Genomic DNA, 12,500 nt, shown 5'->3' with positions numbered 1-12,500 from the left:
TTCAAGCAGGAGTTCGCTATGTACAACCAGCCCTTCCCACTTGGTCTCTAGAGTGAGTCATGATGAGTATATACATGCCCGCCATGAAGGGTAGGCTTTCCATGACAGCTCTAGCCATGCCCAATTTTCCTGCGAACTCCACTTCCCCACAGAAATATATATCCGGTATATACAATATACAGAATTTACTGAATATACAAGCACTTCTCTCTTTTGCTATTTGTAAGAAATAGAAGAAGAAGAAGAAGAAGAAGAAAGGATCATATAACAACAGTCTTAATATTTCAAAGTTCCAGATTCAAAAATAAAGATTTTATCAAACATTTGTTATTTGGCCACAGATGTAATTTGTGGCCAAATGAAACATACTACTACTACTGTTATCACTACTACTACTATTACTTCTACTACTACTACTCTACTACTATTACTGTAACTACTGAATCTATTACTTCTACTGCAACTAATGTAACTACTGAATCTATTACTTCTACTGCAACTAATGTAACTACTACTACAACTTCTGCTACTGCTGATACTACTACTCTTGCTACTATTACTACTACTACTATGACTATACTGTACTATACTACTAGTTCTATTGCTGTTTATACTATTACTCCTACTGCCACCCCTATACTACTTCTATGACTACCTCTAGCTACCATGGCTACTACTACTATGACTACCTCTAGCTACTATGACTTCTACTATGACTACCTATAACTACCACAGCTCCTACTACTATGACTATCTCTAGCTACTATGACTTCTACTACTATGACTACCTCTACTGCTACTACCACTACCACCACCAATGATGCTGATGCTTCTATTATTACAAAAATTGGAAGCCACCTAATAATATGTTCAAATTCTTTACCTGTTTCCTGAGCCGATCAATTTCAGTGTCCCTTTCCTGAAGCCTTGAAGATAAGTTGACTTTTTGTCTTGTTAATTCTTCATGAGCACATCTCATTTCCTGGACAATGGGCAATAACCAGACAAAATGAAGAAAATGAGTTTGTGTAAAAATCAAAAGAAACGTCATAAATGTCAATCGACCACCAAAAATATCAATACATCCTTAATTTCTTTGTAACAAACCCTTTTTTTATATTCATTTTGAAGATGATTTCTAAATCAATGGCCTTTTACATAGAAACACTATTTTAATGCAATAAAGATTGTATACACTCTTTCTAACACCTTATTGCAAGAACATACCTCCTGGACATGTCTCAACTCAGACTCTACTTCTGTCCTACGTTTTCTCTCATCGGACAAAGCTTCTTCTAGGTTTGAGGCATTGTGGAAGGCTGATGCTGCCTGGTCCTGTGCAGAGGCTTCCAGGTCACTGACCTCTGTCAACAACTGCCTGATCCTCACACCTGCTCCTTCAAGTTCCTCCCGCAGAAGGTCTCGCTCTGATCTGCAATGCCATGATCTCATTAGGAACTGCAAATTGTTCTAACACTGGCACCATCTGGAAAGTATTGCTACTTTCTTCCATGAAAAAGGGCATCTTTATAAATTTATATACTAATATTTCTATTCCTTAGATCCTTATCTATCAGAATAATTGTTCCCTGTGACAGCTTGGATATACTCTGTTTCAAAATTCTCTGAAATATTTAACAATATTGTTATATGAAAATCATGTGCTGATGCACTGTTTATCATATATATAAATTCTGTCTACATACTCATAATGTACCAAGATATCAAGAACTTGAAAAGACAATTTTCTACTATTTTTTGTTACTATTGTAATTCCAATTTCAAAAGTAATTACAGATGAAAAAAGGGTGAACATAAAAGAATATCTTTACAGCATCAGAAATGTATTTGACTCATTTTGATTACATCTTCACAAGATTTTATTTATCAGCAGTACAGTAATAATTACATTATAATATCATGTCGTTCTGATAAAGATATAATCAAAATACACCAAAAACATTTCTTACACTGTTAAGATATTAATTCTCATTCATACCATTTTCTGGTTAAGACATAAGCAAAGGAGTATCTAAATCAATTTTCATCCTTTACAAGTTGCAAACAGTCCCAAAAATTCTATGTATCATAATATTTATATTATCTCAATGAAAAGTGTATGCTGTTGTTAAGATTTGCTTATAAAGTGTTTTGTGAGATTTATAACCAAACTTTTACAATAAGCTATTATCATTAAAAATTTCATAATAAACTACAACAATATCTTAGATAATCTTTAGAATCTGCACCCTAACTTATGCATACATACAAATAGTCTAGCAATCATTTTTCAAGAGTGTTTATATAATGACAATAACTACATTATAATTTCACTGAAAATTACCCATCTCTTATGAGGTGCATGAATTACTAATTGATAAGAACTTCATACATTAATCTGCATGACAAAAAGACATACCGTATTTGGTGCAGCTCAGCTTCATGGAGTTGTGATTCCTCGGCTGACTCACTTCCTCCTCCGCCTCGGTCCTCCTTCAGGCTGGCTATTAACTTCTCTTTGCTTTGTAAGATCCGGCCAGCTTTGGCTTTGTACTCTGTCAGTTCTTCTCTTGCTGCAGCCAATTCACCACGCAAAGAACCCACCTGTTAAGTTATGTAATAAAAGTATTAAATTTATGACATAAAAGAGGAAGTAATTTGGTAAGAAGAAAAAAGTAATTTGGTATAAAAAAGTAATGATAATTACAATATAATTAAATAATCAAGCAGGAAGGCATATATAACAACATTTCCTTATGCAAGTACAATCATCAATCCTAAGTAAATAATTTTCTGTGAACTACAAAGTATTAGGGGTACATGGAATGTTCCATGGGTTCTGCAGGCTGGTTTGGAATACCAATAAATTTATAGTTATGTTAAAACAAAATAAATATATCTAAGTGTCTCCATGGCATGTACATACATGCCATGGCTGTTGTGGACAAAGTAGCGGGTGGCATCAAACATGACTATTCCTGTGCCAATGGCTCATTCGATGGAGCTTGTTTTTCACTGATAGTAGCAACATAATTTCGATGGTAAAACTTTTAGGCAATAGCACCGAAAGTGAAGGTAAACCTAAAGTGAAGGTAAACCTTCAAAAAATTTACATCTTTCAAAATTATATCAAAATATTAGCTCTTAGGTGTGTAATGCTGCCTACAAACTACCAAACAAGCTGGACTCAAACAAAGGAAACTGTTGATGCATGCTAATAAACCTGTGATCATGTCTACTTGTCAATTTTTTTACCCACTGTTACTGGGCTGAATAAAGGATTTATGATCATACCATTACTTACTTTATATAATCAAGTATGACAGCAGTTTTAGGACAAACTTAAACCTATCAACCACTCCTCAATTTCATACACATACAAATGAATAAATATATGTGAATCAAGTTTACTTTACTAAATTACTCTAATATGATGTACATAAATTAATATGGCAAAGTGCTAATGAATTTCGATGTCATGGAAATTTACTTCATTATCAACATTTACACATTCCATACAAAGTTCACACCAACTGCCAATACCTGGTTGACAAGCTGATGAGCTCGGGTTCTTTCATCTTCAAGCTTGCGTTGTGCTTCTGTTAGTGCTGATGCTGATTCCTGCTGTTCCTCTTCAAGATGATTTATTCTGTAATGGTAACCAAAAAGATAATGTTATGGTTCTCCCTTTTTTTGAAGTAAAGGTTAATAGATATGCTGCATCCTGTTGCACTGATTAAAAAATGAGTCACTGAGGATGAATAAACACTTTTCAAACCTCATTTGTGTATAGATAGCAACATGTAAGTATTTTCAAAGTTTTACCTATAAAAAACATCAAATCACACACACACACACACACATACACACAAATGCACAAGCAAACGCACAAACACACACACATCCTCTGCAAACAAAAATAAAAATATTTTTGGCACATTTTCTACTAAAGAGAAAACCATGACAAGCCGTAAGAACTAACCTCCTTGTGAGCTCAGTTTGCGAAGACATGTGAAGCTGTTTTTCTCTGTCCAGCTGAGCTTGAACCTCAGCTAAGCGATCCTGGACACTCTGAAGGGCATGGTTATGCAGTCCGCTACTTTCATTGGCACCTTCCAATAACCTAAAATAAATAATAAGTGAGGAATTCAAGTAAGCGGTGGTGGTGAGAAGGAGTGAGTAAATAAATGAGTGTATGCTACAACCACATACAAAAACATCCATACAAATAATAACTAAACCTGTGCATCTAATTCAAAATTACAGAGGACCATTCTTTTTTTTCTTTTTTGTTATTGTTACCTTTTGTTTTCATCTTGCAGTTCTGTTATCAAAGTATCTTTAGCCTTTATGTCATGATCTCCCTCCTGTAACCGAACTCGAAGTACTGCCAGTTGGCTGTCCTTAGCTTTAATAGACTCCTGTAAAAAAGAATAATGATTAACAGAATGATATAAAAATAATGTTCTTTTAGAAAAGATCCATGAACACCATTCATAATGAGAACTTTACAACATGCAAATCTTTAACAGAAATATCATCTGCAAAAAATGGGAATACACTGTAAAAATATCTATATATCTATATGGTTATGACAAGCCCTTATTCAAGAGTTTTTTACTGCTTATGATACACAATGTGTGGTTTCATGTTTCTGAACCTTCCATATAATTTTCGGTCATCATTCACAAAATACTAACATATATGAGGAAAAAGAATGTGTGATCAGATAAACATAACCAACTTCTACAGTTTCTTAGAAAAGAGAAAAGTGGCTTCGAAGTTGTTTACCATCTTTTAGAGAGTCATCAAGTTTATGGTACAGTTCCAGAGTTGCCTAAAAATCATTATAATCAGGCAGTTTCATATACTATACTAGTACAGTTCTAATACTTACATTTCAACAAAACTCACAGTGATTGGAGTTAAGAATAAAGCTATGTTTATGTTTTTTGTAAGCAAACATAAATGATTTAATGCATCATCACTGAGTACATACTCTATGAATTACAGGGGATATAGTGTCCATTTTGAAAGAGAAAGATGGAAATAATAAAGGAAATAGAGGAATAAGAAAAATAAAAGAAAAAATTAAGAAAACAAGCAACAGACATAATGTCTTATGTATGACGACATATGCAACTTCATCTCCCTCATGAAGTTCATATAATATACAAAAGGGATCAAAACAATCATCATTTAAGAATGGGGACACCCTTTGGCTGATCTCCACTCTCCATAAATCTTCATATAGGACTTAGTCTAAGACAGATTGGAAGAAAAATAGAGGTTCTAACACTTTTTGTTGATAGAAGTTCCAACTAACGAGTACTTACCATCAAATCCATTTCCCTCTGTTGTATCTCACGCATAATTTGGTCACTTGATGACTGTTGGCTCAAGAGTCCAGATACTTGAGTCCGTAACTGTTGTGTTTCTGAAAAGATAACATTATGTTCTAATGGTATAAGGCTATTCATACAATGTTCATACTGCTGCTTCATGCTAGTACGACTCCATAGTCAATGTAACTCATAAGTGGTTGCTGTAATTATTATTACCCTTTGTCAAAAATCCAAATGGCTAAAGTTCTTTACTTAGGCTGCAGATCAGATCCTTTATTTATACATTCCTTTGGTTGGAGTGCAAATCAAATCATCCATTGATGTGTGAATACACATGTCAGCAATTCATACATATAATTTTTTATTTGTAATTCAATGTAGATGGTGTCAACTTTTGATGAATATGAAAGCAACATATATACAACATAATATATCCTAATACATCATACACAGCAAAAGGAATTTTGCCAGCTTTACCTTTAAATAAAAAACAAATTAGGAGCCAGTTTTCAGTATTGTTAAAATTAACCCCACTATGGTCTCCTGGTATCTTCAACGTCTTCCCTACATATTTTAATAGCAAATCCACATAGGCCTACCTCTCTCTGCATCCTTGGCTCTCTTTAATACTTGACTCATCTCCTGATTGAGGCTTGCCACTTCTTTCCGCAATAAACTTGTCTCGCTGTCCACTGATCCAGTCATTATACCATTACTGCTGCAAGAAAAATTCCAGTATATACTAAAAATACTTAATGCCTCAAATCTTAGAACTCTTTCAAATGTCAAATTCTATGAAGTAATGTATCTGAGAAACACGTGAAGTTCTTACCTGATATGATTTGCACTTCTATCAATAACATAAATTAAAGTAAACAACATAGAGGCATCTGAATAGGTTAGTTGGATAAAACTAAATTTGGGTATGAGGATAGATCTGCCAGAAAAGAGCATGGACAAATGTACAGCTGGGTATTCTGCTGGATGTCTTATCATCATGTATTCAACACTTTCCAGAATAAAGTAAAACTTAATGCTAATAAATGTCTTTGAGGGACACACACACACACACACACACACACACACACACACACACACACACACACACACACACACACACACACACACACACACACACACACACACACACACACACACACACACACACACACACACACACACATGCATGCACACACGCATGCACACACGCATGCACACACGCATGCACGCACACACGCACGCGCAAGCGGACGGACGGACGGATGGATGCATACACGCACGCACAGACGCAAGGATGCACACACACACACACACACACATGTGCACACGCACACACACAGAGAAAAAGATAAAGTACATAAGACCTTACCTTGTACTGCCATCTGTGCTTGGAGGAGCTGAGATGTTGACATCAGAAGGTGTTTCAACTGTTATGTATGCATCAGCATTGACAGATCCACTTCCTGATCCCGAACTGCCAGTTTCTGGTTCAAGAATTATTTAATTTAGTAGAGTAAGAAAAAAAAAAAGAATGGAGAAAAGAATGGGAATGAATAAATGGAAAGGAAATGTACAATGTCTAGTAGGTTTGGAAAATTATATTCATCCCTCTTACATATTCAACACTCACCTGTAGAGAGACATGATGCCAATGCTATACTACTGTCCTATACTAAATAATCAGTGGTGCATCTTAAATTCTCTTTTTTTCCTAGCACTATCAATATCGCTATTGTTATTTTTGTCCTTGACATTATGATTATCATAATGTTATCAGCAATAAAAATCTAAAAAGTCAAGAAAGGATACACAGATGCGACAGGTAGGACAAGTAACTGACTCCTTGGTAAATAAACACTTGTCGAACCATTCATGTGTAATGACAATCAATATGCAAAAGACACAGTGAACATGGCATTTATACTTGCCATCCCTGAACAATAATGGGTGGAAAAGGAAGAATCAGAAATATAATAACAAACACTTTTCTTTTGCAAATGCACAACACATACCAATGTCAACGGTAGCAGAACCAGGCGTCTCCCTTCCACTCAAAGCCATGAAGGAGGAAACAGACGAGACAGACGACTGGCGTGAATGCCCATGACTGCTGATGGTTGATGTTGTCATGGTTGTTGAGGATAACATCTGTAATAAAAGTGATATCAAAACAAGAAAAAGAAAGAAAGAAAGAAAGGAAAAAGCAAATGGAGAAAAATGAAGGGAAAGGACTTAAAGAAAAAAACAAACATATAAAAGTATATGTGCATTGTTTGTCATCTACCCTTTCCACACAGACCTGAATATGATAGTAGTATATATGTGCTTACAGGATAGAAAAATATGTAGGCAATAAAGTAACAAGAAACTGAAGAAGAAGTAGAAGAAAAGACAGATAGAAAAACTCTTTGTTCTGGGTAATGGCCATACCTAGTTACAAAAACTGCTGCATGTTATCCTTTCAGGGTTAAACTCTCACAAAATGCAAACCAAGAATTCACCACAAGAAATAAGCAGATTCTTTCCCAATCACACAATACATATAGCAATACTAGAGAAAGAACAAGAAAGCTTAGCTACAGTAAAAGCCTTTGTCAACCTACAGGATCTGCCTGGGAAATGGTAACTGTGTGTTGGTGGGCTGCCTGCTGTTCTTGTTGAAGGGGACTATTCAAGAAGTCCATCAAAGCCTCGTCTTTCTTCCGTGGGTTGCTCTTCTTTCCCGTCCCTTTTGGTGATGACGTCAGGGAAGTACCACTTCCCTGTATGCTAGCACCTGGCACTGTCACAGGACTGCCTCCCATGCCATATGTACTTAGGTTGCTGGGCACGCTGCTGGAACTTGGCAAACTTGACCTGTGATGAGATATGAATATGAAATGAGATGTATCTTTTTTGTGCACTTCCTCTATCTGCTGTTCTATGTATTCAAAAAAGTACAACTACTTGGTTAACAAAAAGTTCTGTGTCTAAAATCAATCACTTTAAGAGAAAATTAAGCATTCTAAAACGCCTTAAAAATATTTTGATAAAATAGTACTTTGCACATTTATTGCAATCACTTACATATTGTGAGGAACAAAAAAAATAACAAACAAACAAACAAACAAACACAAACACACACACATACAAAAAAACTCAAAAGAGACACTGAACAAAGATAAATCCTCCTCCTCCTCATCATCATCATGAAGATAATCATCATCATAATGAAAATCATCATCATAATGATAATCATCATCATAATAATAATATAATAATAATAATAAAAACAAATAAACTTTGTTTCTCACTTTTCATACTGAGTTACTGGAGGCACAGCATTGGCTGCATCATGTTTATATGAAGATTTGCCTGCAGACGAGTTGCGTCTCTCCTGCTTGAGAACGGCCCCGGCTTCTGTATCCAGCTTGTTAAGGAGAGTTTCTGCCTTCCCTGCTAGGTCTGTTATCCAGGACATTTTGTGGATCTGCTATTCATCTGAAATGGGAAATGGGTTACTCAGAATATCCACAGTCAACATGATCACTCCCAAATATGTGCATGTGCATATAATTAGATACATTTCTCTTCAATTACACATACTAACATTGCTTTGTTTTATGTTTCATGTTTTGTCATTGCAATCATAGATGATTGCTATCTTATCTAAAAAATGCAAACATGCCTTGAATCCATTACGGCTGAGTTACATGTTATAATACCATACCTCATCACATCACTAATGATTAGAAAATAGATCAGAGAGCTTTAATGCTTCCCATTTTCTTCTATACTAGTGACCACATAATTCATAGCACAGATTTAAAGATCATCAATATATGGTAGGATATGTTCCAAGCAGCATGTAACTTTCAAATAAATTTCTAGATAGAATTTTTATTGGAAAAAAAAGAAAGAGAAAAAAAACAACAACACTTTTGTCTTGTTAAAAGAAGAAGAAGAAAAAGAAGAAAAGGTTCCTGCTCACTGGCACATTAAATGTTTTTGGTGATGCACACTAACATACTGGTGATCTCACAAGAAAATACCTTACTCTACCAACTGGGTTATATAATCTCTACAACTTAAACACCAGACTAGTAATAGTTATCAGCACAAGACCCAGCATAAAATTTCATATACATCAATAAAATAAAATGATTTCTGAATAGTTTCTTCTTTATCTGCTATATACATAGATTATAACAATTGTAGCTGTTCATTTATCGAGTCCAAAGGCCTGGACTCACAACAGTACCTGTTAAACTTCTGACAAACCTGAGGTCCAATATAAATGCTTTTAATATATATATTACGTTAATCAGTACATAGATTAGACTGAAATTAGTACATAAATTGGATGTAAAACAAACCAAAAAAATATTAAATAATATAAATGAGGTCATTCTTCTGAATACACAGCGCAAAGTGATGCTGTGCCTTTTGTCCTTTGTAAAAGAATAATAAAATTGTCCAAATATAATCAGAAGAATAGACCATGGATTGATCCTTGTTTGATGATAACTTGCAACAGAAATGAACAAACTGTAACTACTGTAGCTATCTTACCAGAATAAACATGGTGGAGCTCTGTTTACCTGGCCAAATCTCAAAGTGCAAGCAACAGCAAAGTGTAAACAGATTTGTAGGCTTCAATAAACTGGATTCATCTTTACTTTCTCCATATTATACTTTCATAATAGTACTATATAGTTAATTTTTTTTTCTAAAATCATTCAATTTTCTTCTGAGCACTTATAATAAACAATATCTAAACTTGGTGTTGTACTAGCAATCTCTGTGGCTTCAGTGATACAGAATATAGTCAACCTTCTATACTTTGTCAAAACAGAGCTTGGGTTAGTTCCTTATCTGCTGATAGCTTTATCAGCAGGAAGGGGTACCAGGGGCATCATTTCAGCTTTTTCTTGGGGGGGGGGGAGGGAAGGTGAGTATAGCAAACAGAAATGTGGAAATATGAACTATTCTAGGGGCATTTAAAAATTATAGCCAGACCTTTATAGGTGTAATTTACTTAAAAAGTAAAAAAAATTGTGTTTCTCAGGACAGGCAACCCAGACATTGCGCAAGCAGAAAGGGTCTCAGAAAGACAGTTGTCTGTTCATCAATTCCAAGTACTGCCTACCGTGTGGGTGATGGTATCCAAGATTAAAACAGAGGAAAAGTGAAAGTGAAACAAATTCCTTATGGTAGTTGTGTATGAAGTGACTGCACCTCTTTGTGTCTAAATCCCTATTACCCTAGCCATCACGCTTAAGGGGACTGCTGGGAATCTAGGATTTCTAGGAGGCTTTATGGACAAAATTGTTCATAATAGGCAATAGAGAGAATGACAATGATTGATCATGACTAAGTGACCTACATGTAAAAGTGCAGTTTGAGCAGAGCTACTGTGCAGGTGAACAGTTCACTGTGAGGTTGGGTAAGGCTAGACCTAACCATGGTAGGTGTGTGGGGATTTACTCTTTGCACTATATTTGTCATGGCCTAATTTTCTGACATTAATCTCAACCTGTGAAATTGATCTCTTATATCACTGACTGTAGTTTTTGACTCTCTTTATTGTCCTTCATTTTTTTTCTACTTTGTGTAGCTATTAGGTGAATATATACTTTCAATAAAATCTATGAAATATAACATACTCTAGAATATCACTGACATCTTTCAGTTTCCAAACTATGCATAGAGTTTTAAAGTGCTAAATCATGAAACAGAAGAACGTGTATCAAATAACACTGAAATCTGTATTTGTAGTTGCTTCACTGTGTATAGAGATTTCTCTCAGGTGCATTAATTTATCTTTTTAATGAGGACATCAACCTCAAAATGAAAACAAAGAACTATCAATGTCAAGATTGAGAATAAGAATTAAAGCTATTGCATTAAGTGTTTATCTATATAGGCATATTTGGATGAAATATACTGTAGTAATACAGTACACTGTACCTGCAAAATGCTACAGCCGAAAAACTAAAGATATCTCCAAAAATATACTCAATTACGTGGCAAAAGATCCTAAGTACATTACACAAACACTCATAACAACCATAAAAAATAAATTCATCGTATAAAACTGAAACTCAAACTCTCCTACCTGAATTCCTACTACAAAACCACCAAATGCAAGGCTTATCCTTACCTGAATGAGAGAAAAAGATAAAAATACAAGCAGGAAAGAGGAAGAGGTAATGTTTTGTTTTGTTTTGACGTGTCAGCTGAGAGTTACTCCGTCGGTCGCGTTCAAGGGCGCGCGATTCGAACGCTTCCTTCTGAACGCGGCCTATGTCTATTTTCAGTGTCTGTTTTTTGCTCTAATGTGATTCGCTAAATGCTGCGCTTCAGATACTGCTTCTTTAACACCTTTATTTTCTTAAGATATTTCAACACTGAGAATCTTCGTACATATTTGTTCCTGTTGGGCAAAGATTTCTGCTAACTCTTCCTTCTAAACGCAACCCTTTCTTTTCCTAAAATTCTCATTCATCCTTTTTTCGTAATAACATAATTTCTTCAGTGCAAGAGCAGTTGAATGACTAATATTAAAGGCAACTGTTTACCTCTCATTTCTCTCCAGAACTGTTTAAACACTCATCTCATTCAGGAGCACTTCAAACACCATCTTTCATGCCCAACTTTCCTTTTGAAATTATCATGTTTTTTTTAATATTTAGTTTGATATCTAATTCCTTCGTTCATGACACGGGGAGAGAGATGATAAGACTATACCAGGGCTTCAGTGTCATGACCAGGGATCTTGAAGTGGAGACAAGGATCGCTTGAGAAGATTCGGGGATGAATCACTTTTTTCCGTTACTCTTTAAAAGGATTGTGAGACGAGGATACTATTAGAGAATTTTAGGATTTTCGAACATGATATTTTTAAGAGAATTTGGAACAAATTATAAACTCGGAAGATGGATAACGAGAGCAACAGAAAGTTGTGTTTAATGGTTTACGTTGCTGATCTATTTATTAGGGTTACTCCTATAAACTCGGTTTCTTTGGTAAGAATGCTTAATGCGAACGCGCTCTTTTGGTAATACGTATGCGTATGTATGTGTGTGTGAGTGTGTGTGTGTGTGTGTGAGTGTGTGTGTGTATAAATACATGTATATATTGATATATGTATATGTATATATATGAATATATATA

At 35.1% G+C, this 12,500-nt stretch overlaps 1 protein-coding gene across 8 annotated transcripts in view; it reads right to left on the bottom strand.

The window, feature by feature from the left end:
- The window catches only part of LOC113812406 (golgin subfamily A member 5), a 14,632-nt gene extending 3,008 nt beyond the window's left edge, over positions 1-11,624 (bottom strand). The window contains exons 1-13 of one of the 8 annotated variants that reach the window (XM_027364276.2): positions 11,488-11,624; positions 8,639-8,825; positions 7,949-8,201; positions 7,358-7,493; positions 6,715-6,829; positions 5,945-6,063; positions 5,337-5,437; positions 4,303-4,421; positions 3,983-4,123; positions 3,544-3,649; positions 2,420-2,604; positions 1,228-1,432; positions 884-982 (exon numbers count right to left, since the gene is read on the bottom strand). In XM_027364276.2, coding sequence (XP_027220077.1) covers positions 884-982; positions 1,228-1,432; positions 2,420-2,604; positions 3,544-3,649; positions 3,983-4,123; positions 4,303-4,421; positions 5,337-5,437; positions 5,945-6,063; positions 6,715-6,829; positions 7,358-7,493; positions 7,949-8,201; positions 8,639-8,805 — 1,746 coding nt within the window. In that variant the 5' untranslated portion in view covers positions 8,806-8,825; positions 11,488-11,624. Of the gene's footprint in view, positions 1-883; positions 983-1,227; positions 1,433-2,419; positions 2,605-3,543; positions 3,650-3,982; positions 4,124-4,302; positions 4,422-5,336; positions 5,438-5,944; positions 6,064-6,714; positions 6,830-7,357; positions 7,494-7,948; positions 8,202-8,638; positions 8,826-9,896; positions 10,243-11,294; positions 11,416-11,442 lie in introns of those variants that run through there. The other 7 variants (XM_027364280.2, XM_070131082.1, XM_027364278.2 and 4 more) reach the window with 7 other exon arrangements.
- Between the last annotated feature and the right edge of the window lie 876 nt (positions 11,625-12,500).

This window comes from Penaeus vannamei, chromosome 16 (assembly GCF_042767895.1).
Source record: "Penaeus vannamei isolate JL-2024 chromosome 16, ASM4276789v1, whole genome shotgun sequence".
In the NCBI taxonomy this organism is placed as follows: Eukaryota; Metazoa; Arthropoda; class Malacostraca; order Decapoda; family Penaeidae; genus Penaeus; species Penaeus vannamei.
The sequence above is the reverse complement of the archived record's forward strand: the minus strand, read 5'-3'. Positions and strand labels throughout refer to the sequence as shown.